General features: G+C 43.1%; 1 protein-coding gene across 1 annotated transcript; it reads left to right on the forward strand.

Annotated features, from left to right (window-relative positions):
• The first annotated feature begins 1,522 nt into the window (after positions 1 to 1,522).
• Positions 1,523 to 20,969, forward strand: rhog.L (ras homolog family member G L homeolog). Its single transcript, NM_001086532.1, is given in 3 exon segments — positions 1,523 to 1,607; positions 16,852 to 19,131; positions 19,598 to 20,969. A coding segment is annotated over 1 exon segment (576 nt). The 5' UTR covers positions 1,523 to 1,607; positions 16,852 to 16,875; the 3' UTR covers positions 17,452 to 19,131; positions 19,598 to 20,969.
• Positions 20,970 to 22,784: the final 1,815 nt, after the last annotated feature.

A 22,784-nucleotide genomic window follows, 5' to 3' on the forward strand; every position in this document is an offset into this window, starting at 1 on the left:
GCCCCCTTCGACCCCATATTGTGATGCACTGAGTGCACTCAGCGCTCCTGCTTGAGAGGCGACACTCGGTGCACCTGCATGAATGGACCTGCGCACATGGTGCTGCACAGCGCCCAAGGAAAACTTTCTTTTTGTACAAGCTGATGGGGAGAGGGGACTGGCCCAGCAGTGGCCCATTAAGGGTCGGGGCCCACCGGGTTTTTTCCCGGTATCCTGCTGGGCCAGTCCGACACTGTAACAGGCTGAGATGGGTCAGGTTGGCAAAAGAGTCAGGTTTAGGAAATTTAACTAAAATAACTTAGATAAACAAACCTCTCAGCAAAAAACAATCAACCTGATCTATAGGTAACTTTTAATGTACATTCATATTTAAAAAAGTCGTTTTTTAGTGTCAGTATCACTATATACAGTCTAGTGGAATTTATATACAGTCTAGTGGAATTTATATACAGTCTAGTGGGATAGGCTCTGCAGCAGACACACTAGTTACTGAGCTTTTCTGCACCAATGATATGTCCAGCTCAACAGCTTTTATTTTTATTTGCTCTTAGTAAATGAGGGTCTTTTTGTGATGAAAATAAATTAACGTGGCCATAGACGTAACAATTACAATCCTGTGACCACTGGATGCTGACAATTGTTTGTTTTCATTACAGTCTTTTAGAGCCGAATCGTCATGTAAAAACATTCGAATTCAACCTGATCCGACGGTTCAACAGTAAACACTGGACGATGTTCAAGCGCCTTCAAAGGCACCCAATCAAAATTTTAGGACTTTTGGTTGATTAGCGAACCGACCAATATCAAAGTCTTTTGCCGATATCAGTTGGCTCGTCTTCCTCCATATATGCACTGAATATCATACAAAACTTTGTTTCTTTTCTGCGTCTATAGCCACCTTTAGGGAAATTGCCCCATAATTGACATTAGAGAGTACAAAGCATGTTCCTACTGCTGTGCCCACAAGTCCAGGTTATTAGCCCCAGCTTCTGCAGCATATACATTACTCTTTGTATCAAGTCCCAGGGCTAGAGGAACACAGCTGACATGTTTAATTTCAGTTCTCCCTCCTTTTCTCCCCGTAACACTGATCTATTACTCAGCACTGTACAGCCCAGTCTGGGGCTCTGCAACAAGGCAGTGAAAGGGTTATAAGAAAGAAAAACATGTGGGGGTCTTGGCTTATGGTTGACCCCTGGGCTTCCAATGTGCTCCAGATGTGATGTGACTGCGCAGAGGTTAATATGGGGAGAGCCTGGGGTGGGGGGAGAGCTTGCAGCTAAGGCTGAGACTGTTAAACAAGGTCTTTCTTGTAACTTCCTCTTCTCTCACTTCCTTCTGCTCTAGTGAGACTCTCCCAGCCAGAAACCCAGCCCTGCAGCCACCGGCCAACTTCTCTTCTTCTGACTCCCTGGGACCCCAGTCTGTCCCACCCAGACAACAGCTCCTGCCTCAATCCTCATAGCATCTCCTTCTATGTGACCATTCACGGGACCCCTCCAGCACCCTAGCACCCAGCTGCCTAGTAACTCTATCCTCCTACAGACCCTCCAGGCTCAGAGAGAGCTCCAGTAGGACCCCTGGTCTCCAGCACAGAGATATGAGCGGTAAGTAACACACACAAGGCTTCTACTGCTCCCAAACTAGAGTCTCCCCCTGGGTATTTGCACTTGGTTGGGTCCCATGGGGTAAAACTGTCATGTTACATAGCACGGCAGTGAAAGGGGCTATTTAATCCCAACGGGGCTCTGCACCAATGAAACTGCATGGGGCGAGGAAGCCATTTGTATATTACACTGTCCTACACCCTTTCCCCTGTCATGCAATTATGAGGCATATGTTATACCCACAGACTCTTAGAATTAAATTCCACTGGTGCCTAATGTGGGCCTTATATAAAAATACAGGGGGCGATTAAGCACAGTTTCTAAAAGAAATAGTGTATATGGAATAAAGTTCTCTTCTTTTGTATAAAAGAAATACCCAAAATTCAATTCGTAATAGAATATTTAGTCCAATTAGCTCCTAGGATGCTGCCACTTCGAAAACCCGGATGGTGAAACCAGGGGTAGTGTAAAAATAACATGAAGGGCTCACTCCCCTTAGTATGGATAAAATGCACTTACAATGATTGCAGGCAACAATAGCGTGTAGTTGTGCAGTGGGAAGATTCAGTTCCCATCAATAAGGAAAGCATTCAGAAGATTCAAATCCCAGTCCCAATGCATTTTGTCACTCTCATTGGCTTCTTCAAGGGTTAAAAATCAATATAATGCCTCTAGAATATATACTAATAAAGGCAGAAATTTGCTCTGCTTTCCCAGCTATAATCGTTTATTTTTTCAATTATTGCAGGGATAGCGGAGCGAATTTCTGCCTTTATTAATATATATTCTAGAGACATTATATTGATTTTTAACCGATGAAGAAGTCACCGAGAGTGATGAAACGCATAATGTGGGCCTTTTTCCACTGCTAAGGGAACAATTTAGAAGTCAGTGTTACAAGAATAACTTCTGTACCAAATGCAAACTACATCTCTCAGCTTTCTATTTGCAGCACAAATTCGAGAGACACGGCCATCTTGATATAGACTGTAAGCTCCTTTTCTGATTGCCAGACTCTCTTTTTTGTTGTCTGTTATTGAACTGTCCCTCCCAACAGTAACTGGCTGAGGCTGATGGGAGATTTAGTTCAAGTTTTGGTTTAGTTGTGCCGGGTTTATAAAGGAAATATAACAATATCATAGAGAACGGAGACATATGCATTTAAACACTGAATCAGGTATCTAGTACAGTAGGGACAATTAGATTGCAAGCTGCTGTGTTCAATTGTTGCTATATGTGAGCATGCACACAATGAATGGGCTGTGTATTTATATTGGGTGTAAGGGACCAAGTTTTAGGGGGGGATCACAAAAGGGGAATGTCACAGTGGTGAGAGGGTGGAAAGATGGTGACAACAGAACAACATGGCAGTAGTGGGGCATGATGGTGACAAAAGTAAAGCAAAGTGGTGACATTAGGGCAAGATGGAGACTTTAGGCCTGTGGGGAAGGAGCAATAGATGAAAAGGTCCATATTTCATACATGTTTCATTTTGGCCCAGTGGGCAACGTACCAATCATTGCAGTTACAGAGACTCGAGGACTGGGTTAAGTCCAAGGGCACCTTCTGTCTCCCTTGAGTCTCCCTTAAGCATTGCCCGCAGGCTCAGTAACCCTCCCTTGCATGATTGTTGCTTCCCCTCCCTGGGCTTTGGCGCTATGTGAGGAAGTGAGAGAGACAGTGCGTGAGACATCAGCAGATAATTAAGGAGGAAGCCATATTGGAGATAGCTTAAACCATGTCCCTAGTGGAGGACCACTTGTTAGTATTTTGGGTCTCCTAATTGAATTTTTTAAATGATTTTGTGGGTTAGTTACATGTAAATGGGAATACCCCCCTCTAGCTGGGAGTTGCAGGTTGGTTAACTGTCATATAAATCATTATAGTATTAGGCCAATGGCCCCACTGTTACTATGTTGCCACACTGTTCCTGCTCTTCCCGCCTGTTATTCCTTGGCCTCCTGCTGGGTGGTCTACTCTCTGCTTTGAGCTCCAACATTCAGTCTGGGCCCCTTGACTCATAGCAAGGCTACAGATATAGGAAACATTGCTGTGTGTCGGCCATAGTTCCAAGAATATCTTGACTCTGGCAAATCTCACCCAAATTAGTCCTCGCCAACCTTTCAGCCTTTTTGGAATCACATTTACTCCGCCTCGGGACATGGTTGGGCACAGCAGGGCATACCATGATCATGATGAAAAGGCAGATTAATTGGGGTGTATTTCACCACCATGTTACTTGTTATATATTACTCTTTTCTGATTGGCCCTCAGCAGACTTAATGACATGCCAGAGAGAGAGTGAAGTGCACAAAGCAGGCACAATCCGACATATTGTTGCACCCTGCTAGAGTCCTGCAGCGGGTCGGGTACCCGTGGGTTGCTCGCAAAAACCAGCAGCACCCTGCTGGTTGCGGGTAGAAGTTCCCGGTGCGGGTATAGATGCAGGTCAGCAGTTTTGCGGGTTTTGCTCCTTTTTTCTGACCATGGCTACTTCTAATGATGTCACTTCCAGTTTACAATGACAAGGTACTTATGGGTCGGACCGTGTAGCGGGTCCAAGCGGGTAAGAATGCGAGTCCGGGTTGCGGATTGCAGGTTGCGGGTACAGGTCGGTACGGGTTCCAAAAAATGGAAACGCGCAGGACTCTACACCCTGCCCTGCATGCAGAGACCTGCTGCTGTCCCCATGAATAAAGCCCTTCCTGCTTTTGGCAGAGCTGTATTCACAAGGGGCAGTGCCATTCAGATACACAAGTTAGGGTGCAGTGATAGACACAAGCCACAATAGGAACCAGTTACTTACTGGCTCGTGTCCTTGGATGCTGCACTTTGCATTTTGTGCCAAAATTCTGGTGCAAAGTGTAGTCAGACCCTGGACAGAATTAATTCTGAATGAGCACTAAGGTCCTATTGCACTTCTGTCCGGGAGTCTTTGTGAATGATGCACATTAGAGTGAAACTGTCAGTTTGGCAAATGGTCATTGATACAACTAATCTGAGGGACACCAATAGGATACTGCCAGGGTGTGTGCCCTCTAACCACATTAAATGCTGTGCAGCCCTAGCCTTGGGCTTGTTAGTATGACAATGTGATAGAATAAAAGCACTGCGTATCTTGACAGCGCTATATAAATAAATGATGATGATGATGATAGAATGGCTTCCAGGTTTATATCCCCTACAGAGACTGTCTGCGGTTGAATAAAATGAAGCAGTTTGGTGGTATCCAAACCAGTGCGTAATGCTTCTATACAATAAATCCACACGCATGTGCAGCACACGGGGTACAATACACATAGGGTGGCAACAATTGGTGGCATAAATATTTATGCCACCCAGACCCAGCACTTGGTACAACCACCTTTGGCTGCCATCACTGCTGCGACTTTTTGGGGGTTACCTTTTTGGGTGGTTCACCTTTAAGGTAACTTTTATTACGTTATAGAACGGCCAATTCTAAGCAACTTTTCAGTTGGTTTTCATAATTTATTTTTTTATAGTTTTATAGTTATTTGTCTTTTTCTTCTGATTCTTTGCAGCTTTCAAATGGGCGTCGCTGACCCATCTAAAAAAAAACAAATGCTCTGTAAGGCTACAAATGTATTGTTATTGTTACTTTTTAATTACTGATGCTTCTATTCAGGCCTCTCCTATTCATATTCCAGTCTCTTATTCAAATAAATGCATGGTTGCTAGGAGAATTTGTACCCTAGTTACCAGATTGCTAAAAATGCAAATTGAAGAGCTGCTGAATAAAAAGCTAAATAACTCAAAAGCCACAAATAATAAAAAATGAAAACCAATTGCAAATTGTCTCAGAATATCCCTCTCTACATCATACTAACAGTTATCTCAAAGGTGAACAACCCCTTTTTAGTGGGTACCAGTTTGTTAAGGAGGGATTGGGGCTAGTGATGTCCGGGTTGAGGTTTCCTTGACCTGCACCAGCCCCGTACTCTCCCAACCCTAACCCGGCCTGCGCCCCCCACACGGTGATGTCACAAAAGGCGGGCACGAGTCTATAAATTGTGAATTTGGGGCTGGGAGAACGGAAGTGAGTGCTCAACCTGAAGATTTTTTAAAGATGCCCGGCCCGAACACTCCTGACCAACGGTAAAACCCATGGGGATTTCAATAATGGAGGAGACACAGTGCTCCAGAATAAATTGTAAATGACTCACCAAATAAATAGTGTGGTCCGGTTGCACCAGCCCCAGACCCCCAGCTTTAGGGAGTAGTACAGCAAAGGATATAAAGAAGGAGCAGAGTCGAACTACAGGAGCAGATATGATATCATGAATGCCCATATATTGTTCTTTTTATGATATAGATTTTGTATAACTCTACCAAACACCTTATACATTTTTGTACCATTTTCTAAAAATTCTTTGTTCTTTTTGTGATATCTAGCCTCTTAGAGACATATAAGAGTCGTCGTCTCTTTAAGGATTGTCGCTGTTTTTTTTTTCCTCTAATTTTCTTATTAGTGTTGTGATTGGTTGTTCTCTGTATAAATGCTCCTATCCTGTGGCTGACGTCAGAGCCCATGACTAAGTGCCCTAAGTGGGTGCGAAACGCGTAGGGCGGATGGAGATGCAAATATACATTTTTTTTAACTTTTTATAAAGTGTGGGTCCGTTTGAATGCCGGTCCGCCCTGCTTCTTCTTTACATCGCTAATTGGGGCCCATTTTTTGTTAGTTTTCAAATAGGGCCACAGATTCTGAGATGGACTGGGATTAGGGTTTTGGATTTGGAATTATCCATCTATTGTAAGCAGATGCCCAGTTTCTTCTGATCACAAGCAGCCCCCCAGCATCCATACTTCTCTGTATTTCTGGTGTTTTTGAGATGTGGGCACACGTATTGCTCTGATCTTTTTATTTTGGTCTCATCTGAGCACATAACTTTTCCCCTCATTTCAGATGATTCTCACACATTTGACAAACACCAGATTTCCTCCCATCCGTGTTATTGTTCTACTCTTGGTATGGAGGGGGGGGGGCTGATTCTCATCAGCAGGGTTCGGTCATTATGGGAAAATAAAATAACCACAAAATATTCATCCTGCAAGGTAACAGGCTATTAAAAAAATCTTGGGGCAAAGTGGATCCCTTGCAGCAGCACAATGATCCCAAGGCAGATTAACACTGGAGATGAATGGTCCAATCACAGCCCTGATTTCAACTCAACAATTCCATGTTTCCCAGTTTGTGGGACAATTTGGGGAAGGCCGTGTCCCATTTCAGCACAATAATACCCCATGCATAGAGCCAGGTCCCTACAGAATGGGGTTGCTGAGATGGGAAGAACTTAACCTCAACTCAACTGAACCCCTGTGGGATGAATTGAAACCCCAACTGGGAGCCTGATCCCCAACATCAGTGTCAATCTCACTGATGCTCTTGTGATTGAATAGAAGCAACTCCCAGCAACAATGTTCCAACATCTACTGGAACCTTCCCAGAAGAGTAGGGGCAGTTACAGCAGCATGAGGGCCAACTTCTTATTACTACCAAGTTTAATGTGTGTGTTGTAGCAGAACTACACTGTCTGAGTGTAATGGAATCTGTACATGGATGTTACTGTCTGAGTGTGATGGTATCTGTACATGGATGTTACTGTCTGAGTGTGATGGAATCTGTACATGGATGTTACTGTCTGAGTGTGATGGTATCTGTACATGGATGTTACTGTCTGAGTGTGATGGAATCTGTACATGGATGTTACTGTCTGAGTGTAATAGTATCTGTACATGGATGTTACTGTCTGAGTGTAATAGTATCTGTACATGGATGTTACTGTCTGAGTGTAATGGAATCTGTACATGGATGTTACTGTCTGAGTGTAATAGTATCTGTACATGGATGTTACTGTCTCAGTGTAATGGAATCTGTACATGGATGTTACTGTCTGAGTGTAATGGAATCTGTACATGGATGTTACTGTCTGCATGTAATGGAATCTGTACATGGATGTTACTGTCTGCGTGTAATGGAATCTGTACATGGATGTTACTGTCTGAGTGTAATAGTATCTGTACATGGATGTTACTGTCTGAGTGTAATAGTATCTGTACATGGATGTTACTGTCTCAGTGTAATGGAATCTGTACATGGATGTTACTGTCTGAGTGTAATGGAATCTGTACATGGATGTTACTGTCTGCGTGTAATGGAATCTGTACATGGATGTTACTGTCTGCGTGTAATGGAATCTGTACATGGATGTTACTGTCTGAGTGTAATAGTATCTGTACATGGATGTTACTGTCTGAGTGTAATGGAATCTGTACATGGATGTTACTGTCTGTGTGTGATGGTATCTGTACATGGATGTTACTGTCTGAGTGTAATAGTATCTGTACATGGATGTTACTGTCTCAGTGTAATGGAATCTGTACATGGATGTTACTGTCTGCGTGTAATGGAATCTGTACATGGATGTTACTGTCTGAGTGTAATAGTATCTGTACATGGATGTTACTGTCTGCGTGTAATGGAATCTGTACATGGATGTTACTGTCTGAGTGTAATGGAATCTGTACATGGATGTTACTGTCTGAGTGTAATAGTATCTGTACATGGATGTTACTGTCTGAGTGTGATGGTATCTGTACATGGATGTTACTGTCTGAGTGTGATGGTATCTGTACATGGATGTTACTGTCTGCGTGTGATGGTATCTGTACATGGATGTTACTGTCTGTGTGTGATGGTATCTGTACATGGATGTTACTGTCTGCGTGTGATGGTATCTGTACATGGATGTTACTGTCTGCGTGTGATGGTATCTGTACATGGATGTTACTGTCTGTGTGTGATGGTATCTGTACATTTATATGCTGCTCCCAAATTGTGGCTGATGTGCTTGTTCCTGTTTTACCAACACAGACTTCTCTATTAACTCTTGCTGTGCCACTCATTATATACAGTCTCTCTACATGTACAGCCTGGTGCTGCCACATTAGATCCATAAGTAACTGGTCCCATAAATAATGATTCAACTCACAAGTGAACATGCAGAATATTGTGTGAAACCCAATCACAAGCAGACACATAATGAGCTTATGATGGGCTGCTGGGAGTTGTAGTCTAACAAGAGCTGAAAGGTTGCTTTTATTTCTCAGCATAATAGTATGTAACTGTGTGCATTCTCTGGCTGGATTGTGTTGCCCTATGGGTGCCCATGTCCCAGTAGGCATGAGAAGGGGCACGGAGCACCCAGCAGCTTAAACAAGAGACTCAGTTTGTTTTGTGTGTTACATAAAGGAAACCACAACAAGAGAGCGACTTCCTCCCCTAGAAAAACAGACGCAATCTGATTGTCACCTTGTTCTCTCTGCCTTTTTTTGTGTATTTTACAGGCGGGCGCTGCGTGTGTTGAGCTGGGCAGGAAGTGCAGACGGGCAGGAGGGCACAGCGTGGGCTGGAGGGATCATTCTCTTATATAATAATTCCATTGTTCAGCCCCTCTGTACGACTGCAGAAACCCCGGCCCCCCGTTATGTGCCGAATGTCTCATACCTCCCAACATTTTGGAAATAAAAAGAGGGACAAAAAAGTTGCCACATGTAGTTCAACAATTTTTATGACCACGCCCGTTTTTGTGGCCACACCCCCTAAAAACCATGTTCATTTTACAGAATTTGGCAGGTTATGAAAGTTTGAACACATTTCTGTGTTTTTTTCCCCAGTTATTACAGTTTTGCTAATGAAAGTGAATTGCCCTTTAAGCTGTGAGTCTAACTTTTCCCAAGGGACTTGCTTATCTTATATTGTTACAATGATTTATTTGCTTATCTCGAAATTGTTACCAAAGTATCTTATCTGATACTGTGGCTGTTCTAGGCTCTCTGCCAAAAGCCAGGTAAGTTAGAAACGTTGTTTCTTTTTCTGCCTGTTCAGTGCAGAGAAAAACTGGACTTTTCAGTACAAATGAGGGACTGCGGATTGATTCCAGTGCAAATTGAGGGACTGTCCCTCTAAAAACGGGACAGTTGGGAGGTATGCTGTCTCCTCTCAGAGACATCCGAGACACCGAGGCCTCAGATAAAGCACTTGGGCCCCACTAGTGAAACCTGTGTCTGTCCCATTGTACTCAGGCACCTATAAGGTTAGGTATGGTTAGTGCAGCTAAAGGGAAAGTATAAAGAGGGAGAGATGATCCTGCCCATTGCAACTGGCTTCCATGCTGATTGTCACACTTTACTGCTTTATGGTGCTACAGGCTGTGAATTACAACAGGGAAATGCTTTATGTCTGGACTGTGACCGCTCAGCTGGTTCATGTCAGTAGATGGTGAATAACTTCTCACATGGGACAGATCAATGCAGTGTAGCATTACAGGCAGCGGCAGGACTCCTGCTCAGGGGTATCTGCCCCAGGGTACAAAGCCCTGAATAAAAGCTTAATTCTACCCTAGCTGCATGTTCTTCTACCCGAGTACAGGTATGGAATCTGTTATCCGGAAACCCATTATCCAGAAATCTCCAAATTACAGAAAGGCCGTCTCCCATAGACTCCATTTTATCCAAATAATCCAAATGTTTAAAACTGATTTCATCTTTCTCTGTAATAATAAAACAGTCGCTTGTACTTGATCCCAACTAAGATATAATTAATCCTTATTGGAGGCAAAACCAGCCTATTGGGTTTATTTAATGTTTATATGATTTTCTAGTAGACTTAAAGTATGAAGATCCAAATTATGGAAAGATCCCTTATCCGGAAAACCCCAGGTCCTGAGCATTCTGGATAACAGGTCCAAGTTGATTCTACATAGAGCTGGCAGTCTAAAATAAAAGTGTACAAATCGAAGAAACTGCAAAAATGCAGAAGGAAGCGGAGTGCCATCAATTCTTTATTTGGGTTTAGATCCCATGTGATTATACAGCCCTCACGGTGTTTCTACTAATGGAATCTTTCTATCCCTGACCCCTTGTGTCCCCATGTGCCTCTGTAGATCTGACGGAGAATCCCAATAGGAATAAAATACATGAATGTTTGGTCGGAACTTTAGTTACCCTTTAAATGGATGCAGATGTAAGAACTGTTTCCCATGGGCGGATGTTTCACAAATATGTTCTTTCTGTTCCTACAGCAATGGGCAGTTCCCTGTTAAAGGGGAACTCTACCCCATGAGTTTTATTTCTTTTGCCTAATGAATGAAAATCTAATTCTGAGCTACTCCCAATATCTGTTCATTCCTCGTTCTCACTGGGCTTAAAGGAGAATTAAACCCTAAAATTGAACATGGCTAAAAAGTGCATATTTTCTATAGTGAACTTATTGCACGAGGCTAAAGTTTCAGCTTGTCAATAGCAGCAATGATCCAGGACTTCAAACTTGTCACAGGGGGTCACCATCTTGGAAAGTGTCTGTGACACTCACATGCTCAGTGGGCTCTGATTGGCTGTTGAGAAGCTAAGCTTAGGGCTCGTCACTAATTATCCAGCAGAAAATGAGCTTCCCTGGCTGTAATATAAGCTGATGCTACAGGTTTGCTGATTATTAAATTCTGATGCTAATTGCACTGGTTTCTGTGCTGCCATGTAGTAATTATGTGTATTAATTACTAATCAGCCTTATATTGTGACATTTCTATTCTATGTGTACTGTATATTGTGAGTGGCTCCCTAAGCTCAGTAAGTGACAGCAGCACAGAGCATTTGCAGTAAATCAGCAGAAAAGAAGATGGGGAGCTACTGGGGCATCTTTGGAGACACAGATCTTTACTGCTAAAGGGCTGTGGTTGCCTTGGGCTGGTACAGAAGCACAAAGCATCATGTACAACATTTCTAGCTACTTCTTTAGTTAGGCTTTAGTTCTCCTTTAGATGTGTGTAAATGTCATTGAATTCAGCTGTTTATATTGTCTGTCAGACAGGCCATACACACAGAGATCCGCTCGTTTAGAGATGTCACCTAATGATGTATCTCTCCCCGATATTCTCACCTTGTGGGGGGTGATATCAGGCTGATCAGGCCCTAGGGCCCAACGATCAGATCACAACACGAAGAATACAGGTGGGAGAATCCAACAGGATTTTTAGCCCTTTCTGATTCAGGAAAGCCCATCAGAGGGTCCCATACACTGCCCAGTAAACTGCCGACTTAATCTTCACCAGCTTATATGGGGCCCTTTAGTCTTAAAGGGGTGCTTCACATTTAAATTAACTTTTAGTATTTTATAAAATGGCCAATTCTAAGCAACTTTTCAATTGGTCTTATTTATTTATTTATTTATAGTTTTTTATTTATTTGCCTTTTTCTTTGGATTCTTCTCAACTTTCAAACAGGGGTCACTGACCCCATCTAAAAACAAATGCTCTGTAAAGCTATACATTTTAAAGTTATTGCTGCTTTTTATTACTCGTCTTTCTATTCAGGCCTCTGCTATTCATATTCCAGTCACTTATTCAAAGCAGTGCATGGTTGCTTTGGTAATTTGGGCCCTAGCAACCAGATGGCTGAAATTGCAAACTGGAGAGGTGCCGAATAAAAAGCTACAGAACAGGCACTGAACATATAAAAGGAAGGAGAGAGTCTCATAGATTGCGGCAGGGAGTTGCAGTGGCGCCTGAGATGCCACCATAAGACTGGCAATAAAGGGCTTGTTCCCCTTTAAATTAACTGTTAGTATGATGTAGAGAGGGATATCCTAAAACAATTTGCAATTGTTTTTTATTATTTGTGGTTTTTGACTTATTTAGCTTTTTATTCAGCAGCTCTCCAGCTTGCAATTTCAGCCATCTGGTTGCTAGGGTCCAGATTCCCCTGGCAACCATGCACTGATTTGAATAAGAGACTGGAATATGAATAGGAGAGGCCTGAATAGAAAGAGGAGTAATAAAAAGTTGCAATTACAATACATTTGTAGCCTTACAGAGCATTTGTTTTTTAGATGGGGTCAGTGACCCCCATTTGAAAGTTGGAAAGAGGTAGAAGGCAAATAATTAAAAAACTCTAAAAAATTATTAATGAAAAGTTTCTTTGAATTGGCCATTCTATACTATACTAAACTTTAACCCCTTTAATAAACTCACACTTCATCGCAAAACGAATAATTTTCGTTAAAAAAAACAAAAAACCTCAAAACAAGTACTGTTTTCTATTTTCTATCTTTTACCCCTTCCCTAAAATGTAAGTGTTAAAAATGAATTTGTTTCCCAGTAGGAGAGTCAGAAATGTAACTTCCTCAATGTGACAGTTTGATACATAAGTCGTTACATTTCCCAGCAGCCCCACCTTCCGTCTCCACTGTCACATACAACTCATATAATTGTTTCTGCAATTCACCGTTCACTTACATTTTAGTATCTTATAGAATGGCTAATTCTAAGCAACGTTTCTATTGGTCTTCATTTGTTAAAGTTTTTGAAGCATTTGCCTTCTTCTGGCTCTTTCCAGCTTTGAAATGGGGGTCACTGACCCCATTTAAAAAACAAATGCTCTGTAAGGGTACAAATGTATTGTTATTCAAATCAATGCATGGTTGCTAGGGGAATTTGGGACCTAGCAACCAGATTGCAAACTGGAGAGCTGCTGAATAAAAAACTAAATAACTCAAAAACCACAAATTATAAAAAATGAAAACCAATTGCAAATTGTCTCAGAATATCACTCTCTACATCATACTAACAGTTAATTTAAAGGTGAACAACCCCTTTAATGTATCAAACTGTAACTGTTACAGTAAATCTGTAATAAGTGAAAATGACAAGGACGGTGAAGGTGAAATGGTCCTTTAATGCTGATGATTCTAATGGTGCCACAAACAGGCGTGTGACATGTATATATTTGGGTGCAGAGTGTGAAGCAGCAGAAGACGAGTCTGTGCCAAGAGCTTTAGACTGGCAGATAAGGCAACTGTGTCCTGTGCATTTCCACTTACAGACCTGAGCCCACTGCATGGAGCACAATCATGTCATTGTATATATACACTTGTGCATCATGATACCCCCTCACACACACACAGAGCCAACCACCCCGGGGGTTTCCATCATGTCATGTTTTGTGTGTAACAAACAAGCCGCCCTAGTGCTGACTCATTTCATACACACCGTGCCAGTCATTTACACATTCAGCCTATTCCCCTCACCAACATCAACCTTTCTGTTCTCTCAATTGCTTACATCTCACTTCTTCTCTGAACTGCTTACATCTCACCCTTTCTCTTTTCTGAACTGCTTACATCTCACCCTTTCTGTTCTCCGAACTGCTTACATCTCACCCTCTCTCTTCTCTCAACTGCTTACATCTCACCCTCTCTCTTCTCTGAACTGCTTACATCTCACCCTTTCTGTTCTCTGAACTGCTTACATCTCACCCTCTCTCTTCTCTGAACTGCTTACATCTCATCCTCTCTCTTCTCTGAACTGCTTACATCTCACCTTATCTGTTCTCTGAACTGCTTACATCTCACCCTCTCTCTTCTCTGAACTTCTTACATCTCACCCTTTCTGTTCTCTGAACTGCTTACATCTAACCTTTTCTGTTCTCTAAACTGCTTACATCTCACCCTCTCTCTTCTCTGAAATGCTTACATCTCACCCTTTCTGTTCTCTGAACTGCTTACATCTCACCCTCTCTCTTCTCTGAACTGCTTACATCTCACCATTTCTGTTCTATAAACTGCTTACATCTCACCCTTTCTGTTCTCTGAACTGCTTACATCTCACCCTATCTGTTCTCTGAACTGCTTACATCTCATCATTTCTGTTCTCTAAACTGCTTACATCTCACCATTTCTGTTCTCTGAACTGCTTACATCTCACCCTATCTGTTCTCTGAACTGCTTACATCTCACCCTTTCTGTTCTCTGAACTGCTTACATCTCACCCTCTCTCTCTTCTCTGAACTGCTTATGTCTCACCCTTTCTGTTCTCTGAACTGCTTACATCTCACCATTTCTGTTCTCTGAACTGCTTACATCTCACCATTTCTGTTCTCTGAACTGCTTACATCTCACCCTATCTGTTCTCTGAACTGCTTACATCTCACCCCATCTGTTGTCTAAACTGCTTACATCTCACCCTTTCTGTTCTCTGAACTGCTTACATCTCACCCTTTCTGTTCTCTGAACTGCTTACATCTCACCCTTTCTGTTCTCTGAACTGCTTACATCTCACCCTTTCTGTTCTCTGAACTGCTTACATCTCACCCCATCTGTTCTCTAAACTGCTTACATCTCACCCTATCTGTTCTCTGAACTGCTTACATCTCACCCCATCTGTTCTCTAAACTGCTTACATCTCACCCTTTCTGTTCTCTGAACTGCTTACATCTCACCCCATCTGTTCTCTAAACTGCTTACATCTCACCCTTTCTGTTCTCTGAACTGCTTACATCCCACCCTTTCCGTTCTCTGAACTGCTTACTCCTGTATTCATTTTGCAGTTCTCTTGAATATCTGTATTGTTACTTTTGTGGTGCTTAGATCAGGGCAGTGCAGCAGGGGCCTATGTGCCTGATGTGGCCCCCCAGAGAATGTGTATGGCACCCACCAATTTACTCACTGGCTCCGAAGACCTCTTTATTTTGTAATAGCTCAAGGCATGCTGGGAAATGAGTGGTGCCTCATACTAGAACATCTCTAGCAACGTTCCAGTGCTTCTGACAGCTGATAGGGCGTTCTGCCTGTCACTCATGATCTTTAACTTGTTCTTGGCCAAAGCAGGAAGGGCGGCTCCCCACAAGTAGCCAAGAATGACAGGAATTAAAAAAAATAATTCTGTACTGTTTTTTGTTGCTTAATGGCCTTTCGTACTCAGCCTTTAGCGGGAGGAAGCACTCAGCTGTTTCCTGAACCTTGTAGTCTGTGTAAAAATAGACTCCCCAGCTCTGGGGGCTGCTACTTCTTTATTTGGTTCCTCTGCTCTTGCTGAGAAAATACATATACTGCACTAGATATACAAAAAGTGTGCACTTCCACGAGCTACTCATTAGTACTACACTATGAAAGGAAGAACATTCATTTAATTTTGTAAAAGCCTGCAGCCTTGTGTCTTTATATGGTCACAGAACAACCCCTCAGTGACTTCTAATATCCTTATCATTTACAGTAGGGGTACATTATCCATTATAATACATGAGTGATACTCAGAGTTCCCTGTATAACTCAGCCTGCAGCCTTGTGCCTTTATATGGTCACAGAACAACCCCTCAGTGACTTCTAATATCCTTATCATTTACAGTAGGGGGTACATTATCCCTTATAATACATGAGTGATACTCAGAGTTCCCTGTATAACTCAGCCTGCAGCCTTGTGCCTTTATATGGTCACAGAATAGCCCCTCAGTGACTTCTAATATCCTTATCATTTACAGTAGGGGGTACATTATCCCTTATAATACATGAGTGATACTCAGAGTTCCCTGTATAACTCAGCCTGCAGCCTTGTGCCTTTATATGGTCACAGAACAACCCCTCAGTGACTTCTAATATCCTTATCATTTACAGTAGGGGGTACATTATCCCTTATAATACATGAGTGATACTCAGAGTTCCCTGTATAACTCAGCCTGCAGCCTTGTGCCTTTATATGGTCACAGAATAGCCCCTCAGTGACGTCTAATATCCTTATCATTTACAGTAGGGGGTACATTATACCTTATAATACATGAGTGATACACAGAGTTCCCTGTATAACTCAGCCTGCAGCCTTGTGTCTTTATATGGTCACAGAACAACCCCTCAGTGACTTCTGATATCCTTATCATTTACAGTAGGGGGTACATTATCCCTTATAATACATGAGTGATACTCAGAGTTCCCTGTATAACTCAGCCTGCAGCCTTGTGCCTTTATATGGTCCCAGAACAACCCCTCAGTGACTTCTAATATCCTTATCATTTACAGTAGGGGGTACATTATCCCTTATAATACATGAGTGATACTCATCGACAGAGTGACGATACTTTACTAAAATGAGGAAGGATAGAGCCTGCAAGGTCTCATGAAACTTCCCTATTTGCGGCTGGCGGGAAGGAGAAAACAGTTGGATTTCTTCAGTGTTACTGACACTGCACTTGGGGAAAGTCACTGTGATGCAAGAAACTGGTGCTGGCGGGTAACGATACTGAGGTGCAAATGTCAGCATTCTGTTTCCCATCACTCCACTACAGGGTGTTTGTATTTATAGAGATATCTATGGCATCTGCCAATGGGGGCAGGGAATAAAAGTGCAGCGAAGGCTATTGGTCATTTCATTGTTTCTAATAGACGTGTTATTGTTTGCAGGCTGCTGACTCCCGGTAGGACAGTATGCAGAGCATTAAGTGTGTGGTGGTGGGCGACGGAGCAGTGGGAAAGACCTGTTTACTCATCTGCTTCACAACCAACGCCTTCCCTAAGGAATACATCCCCACAGTGTTTGATAACTACAGCGCCCAGACGGCAGTTGACGGGAGGACAGTTAGCTTGAACCTGTGGGACACTGCTGGCCAGGAAGAGTATGACAGACTGCGTACACTTTCTTACCCACAGACCAACGTCTTCATCATTTGCTTTTCCATCGCCAGCCCAACCTCCTATGAGAATGTAAAGCACAAGTGGTACCCTGAGGTGGGTCACCATTGTCCCAACGTGCCCATTCTCTTGGTGGGCACCAAGAAGGATCTTAGGAACAACGCAGATGTCATAAAGAAGCTGAAAGAGCAGAACCAAATGCCCATCACTAACCATCAGGGTGGAAATCTGGCCAAGCAGATCCATGCAGTAAAGTATATGGAGTGCTCGGCGCTGAATCAAGATGGCATCAAGGAAGTGTTTGCGGATGCTGTGCGAGCTGTTCTCAACCCGACTCCCATCAAGGACAAAAAGAGCTGCTTCATTTTGTGAGCGGAAGTTTCATTCCCTCTGCTCTCAGTGCTGAGATCATTCTGGCATCTTCTAGTTCCTTCTCCTTTCTCTTGAGGTTCCACACCTCCAATGCTTACCTCCACTATTTCATTAATAACACTGCCGTGGCTTTCCCCCGGTGGATCTACTGATGGTTTGAGGTCTTCTATCTCTGGACCAACTCTGTACTTCATCCTTCGCGACCTTAATCACCCAAATGCAGATGCCCAAGCGATGAAATGCATGTCCTCTTCAATGCAGCTACCAAATCAGGGTCTCCGATGGTGGGACTTCTATAATCTGGTGATATACTGAGATTCTATTTATAATGGTTTTTACTCAAAAGCCATTGAGAAAATGTCTCAGCTATTGGGTTCCTCCACCGTATGCCATGGGTTTGCTGTGGTGTGCTGGATCTACTGATGGTTTCAGATCTTCTGTCTCACGCTTTACTTCATCCTTATTGACCTCACTCAGCCAAGTGCATTTGTTCCTTTGTGCAGCTACCGTATCAGCTTCTCCTTTGGTGGGACTCCTACATTCTGGTGATATACTGGGATATTCTTTGTACCACAGCCATGAAGAAAGTGCCTCAACTGTTGGTTTTCTCCACCACATGAATTCAAGTTCTAGGGCAGTCAGCCCTGTACTGATGTTGGGTTAATACCCCACGTATGGCTTCTATATCTTGGTACTGCACCCCAAAGTCATTATTTGTAACAGTTGTTTATATAAAACAGTATGGCCTTATCCAGGTGATTGGAAGGGGAATATGGATGGCTTCCTATTGATCTCTGTGGATTTTGTTAATTCTAAAGAATTATGGCCACTGTTTACAGACATAACAGGAAAAATGGTTAAAGGGGAACTACACCTGTGTTCAGCATGGACCTAATAACTAGAGTTTAAAATGGTAATGTGCCATGTCTGATAATTGTTTTACTGTCTGCCTTAATACCACCCCCAAATCCATCAGATACTTGTGTCTTGGACTTAAGGTGGCCATACACAGGCAGATTAAAGCTGCTATCGGTCCTTTAGACCAATTCGGCAGTTTATCTGCCCATGTGTGGGGGCTTCCGACGGGTCCCTCCGATCGATAACAGGCCAAAAATCAAGATATTTGATTTTTTTTTTTTGATCTAGGACCGTATCAGCTAGTTGATACAGTCCTACGATCCTTTGTGCCCATTTGCTTCATTATCATCTGATTGTTCCGCCCAGGGGCGTAACTACAGAGGAAGCAGACCCTGCGGCTGCAGGGGGGCCCAGGAGGTACAGGGGGCCCCATGAGGCTCTCATTGATGAGCAATTTGAACATATATTGGTAAAACAGGACAAACACTGGATATGTTGGGGGCCCTAAAATTAATTTGCTGTGGGGCCCAGCAATATCTAGTTACGCCACTGGTTCCGCCCTAGGGCCAAACATTCAGATTAACCCATTGTCTCCCTGCCGTTAGTGGGCATATAAAGTAAATCGAATAGTGTACGGCCACCTTTACAGATTAGGAGGAGTTTCTTGTACAGCGGGTTTCATTGTGAATGGAAGTTCAAACAGCTTCTTCCTACAACTGCTCTAAAGAACCTTGGAGGCTGGAGTAAGTGTAAAATGAGTTCTTTAAAATGAGTTCTTTAAAATGAATCAGTTAATAGTGTTGCTGCAGCAGAATTCTGCACTGAAACCCATTTCTCAAAAAAGCAAACAGATTTTTTTATATTCAATTTTGAAATCTGACATGGGGCTAGACATATTGTCAATTTCCCAGCTGCCCCAAGTCATGTGACTTGTGCTCTGATAAACTTCAATCACTCTTTACTGCTGTACTGCAAGTTGGAGTGATATCACCCCCCTCCCTTTCCCCCCCCAGCAGCCAGGGAAGGTAACCAGATAGCAGCTCCCTAACACAACTGCCTGGTAGATCTAAGAACAACACTCAATAGTAAAAAACCCATGTCTCACTGAGACACATTCAGTTACATTGAGAAGGAAAAACAGCAGCCTGCCAGAAAGCATTTCTCTCCTAAAGTGCAGGCACAAGTCACATGACCAGGGGCAGCTGGGAAATTGACAAAATGTCTAGCCCCATGTCAGATTTCAAAATTAAATATAAAAAAATCTGTTTGCTCTTTTGAGAAATGGATTTCAGTGCAGAATTCTGCTGGAGTAGCACTATTAACTGATGTGTTTTGAAAAAAACATGTTTTTTGATGACAGGATCCCTTTAATTACTATTTAGCTCTAACGACTACAAAATAATGCATAACAAACAAAAATGCTATTTCCCACATGTTGAGCACAGGTGTATATTGCCACTTTTATTTCTAAAAATCGATGTAACCCCCAGGGGCCAATTTCCCGAATATTACATTTTATTTAAAAATGCCTAATTCTGGCTGTAAGTTTCCCCTGGAAGTTGGGTCCTGGGATATCTAATGGTTTTATTGTTAAAGCTTCCAGTTAGAGCAACCACTCAGGATTACGTCACTCGGGGGGGTTCCTCAGGGGCTGTCCTTATACTCAGGTCCTCTAATAACTGTTACAATGTATATGATATCTTAGCAAGTCACTGATTCTTATTTACAGGTTTTTCATCCCAACTACACTGCTATTTTAACACTCACTTGTATCATCGCATCTTGGCCACGCCCAGGAGGAGCCAATAACACTGACAAACATCTGGAAGAAATAAGAAAACATATACTGTAGCAGCACATTAGAACGAGGAATTGTAGGGGGAGGGGTTAACAAATAGGGTGTCAGTTCCTTTTGTGGGTGATCACAAGAGCTCTCCATTGAGCAATGAACGTGAGGATCTTGGAGGAACAGTGTTTTCCACTTGCCTGGCACCTCGTTATGAGCCAGGGTGGAAATATGCAAACGTGGCTGATTAGTCAGAAGATTATTTATAGGAAATTTCTAAATTTTCTTCTTGCCAATGACCGGCCAATCAGAGGAAACGCCCAGCTCTTATTGTCACACATAAGCAGCAGATTTCCTGTTTGTTCCTGAGGGGCCCTCCAGCTGTCAGGTGATTTGTTGGAGTTGAGTTCAGCTTGTGCAGCTCCATGTTTGATCCCAGAATTCCTAGTGGGGGTCAAACATATTCATGCCGGGGCCAAGTCTCTGCACTCCATTGGCCAGTTTGGTGCTGTGCATGATTCCCGAGGAGATGTGGTCGCAGTGCAGGGGCCGCCCCCAGGGAGCAGATAGCTCTGAATATGGTTGAATCTTATTGGCCGAGGTTCCAAATAAACAAGTCTGTGTGGTTGGGATCCGTGTGGTAATTGCCTTTCACCTACTAATGATCAAGTGTCCCATTAACCCTGTAACTGCTGGGGTACAGCAGCGAGATGGACCCGTGTGCTCGCTCCTGCTGTATGGCAGCTCCACTGCTCTGGCTTTTTTATTGTGTGTTGTGAAAGTAACAGATTTTTGTGATGTAACTGCCTGTGAGAAATGTTTTATACCCGCAGAACTGTGCCCTCGGGCGGCCAATAAAATCTTTTATATGCTTTCCTTCTTGTCATTTACTCATAAGACCCGGTGTTGATCAGAAGAAACTACAGTACAAGCCTATCACTTACATGGGCCCAACAATATACATTTACTTTTCCTATACAAGATTGCAGGACATGCCTGGGACTGCTTTACTGGAGCTGCGAGAGTGGGAGAGATGAGAAAGTGCAAACAAAACCCTGTATTAAATATATATAGATCAGATCAGTCAGTGCCTCCTCATTCCTGTGCTGATGATTAAATCTCCTTTCCTCCCCATCAATGAATCCCTCATTCTTCTCTCTTGGAAGAGAATCCCATAAATTCCCTTACTCAGGTGTCTGTTGTGCTGCTGGGCATTCACCAGGGAGGGAATAAATCTGATTTGTGGAGTGAACTCTAAGCCAGTATCAGAGGGCTGGAAGGTACCTCCATATAATATTAGGGGACCCCTATTTAAGTGCAGGTCAATAACACAGGGTCCTTGGGTCCAAACTAGTAATCTGTATCACACCAAGGCTCTATGGGTTCCACCCCAACCCCCATGTGTTGCGCTTCCTCATACACAGAAAAGGGAAGTAGAAGTGCAAAGAGCATTGCAGAACTAATGTGTTTCTGCTTGTTTCATCAGTAGTGTGAACCAACTGTTCATGGTGTCAGCGAGTGAGGCATTTCACTTTCCTTCATGGGGGATTCCATGTTTCCTCTCATCACAGCAAGCCCATCCTGACACATGGTGAGATGGAGACAGTAGGACAATATGGAGACAGTAGGACAAGATGGAGACAGTAGGACAAGATGGAGACAGTAGAGCAAGATGGGGACAGTAGAGCAAGATGGAGACAGTAGGACAAGATGGAGACAGTAGGACAAGATATAGACAGGAAAAGATAGAGACAGTAGGACAAGAAGAAGACAGTAGGACAAGAGGGAGACAGTAGGACAAGATGGAGAAGGTAGGAAAAGATATAGACAGGACAAGATAGAGACAGTAGGACAAGATGGAGACAGTAGGACAAGAGGGAGACAGTAGGACAAGAGGAGACAGCAGGGCAGCATGGAAACCATAGATGATGGAGACAGTATGAAAAGATGGATACAGTAGGACAAGATGGATACAGTAGGACAAGATGGAGACAGTAGGCCAAGATGGAGACAGTAGGACAAGATGGAGAAGGTAGGACAAGATGGAGACAGTAGGACAAGATGGAGACAGTAGAGCAAGATGGAGACATTAGGACAAGATGGAGACAGAAGGACAAGATGGAGACAGTAGGCCAAGATGGAGACAGTAGGACAAGATGGAGACAGTAGGACAAGATGGAGAAGATAGGAAAAGATATAGACAGGAAAAGTTAGAGACAGTAGGACAAGAAGAAGACAGTAGGACAGGATGGAGAAGGTAAGAAAAGATATAGACAGGACAAGATATAGAGACAGTGGGGCAAGATGGAGACAGTAGGACAAGATGGAGACAGGAGGGCAAGATGGAGACAGTAGGACAAGATGGAGACAGTAGGGCAAGATGGAGACAGTAGGACAAGATAGAGACAGTAGGGCAAGATGGAGACAGTAGGGCAAGATGGAGACAGTTGGACAAGATGGAGACAGACAGTAGGGCAAGATGGAGACAGTAGGGCAAGATGAAGACAGTAGGGACTGCAGACCTGGTCAATGGAGGGGGGATTGTGTGTTCATAAACTTGTTTGTATACAAAACCTAAACAATTAGTCATACATTTCTATTCCTCCCAGTGGCCCCAGGTTTAGGGAGACTGTAACGTGAGACATGAGAGAAGGCTGATTTCTGATCCCAGATCTGGGTGCATGCGCTG

The sequence above is a fragment of the Xenopus laevis genome, chromosome 2L, assembly GCF_017654675.1.
Source record: "Xenopus laevis strain J_2021 chromosome 2L, Xenopus_laevis_v10.1, whole genome shotgun sequence".
NCBI lineage: Eukaryota > Metazoa > Chordata > Amphibia > Anura > Pipidae > Xenopus > Xenopus laevis.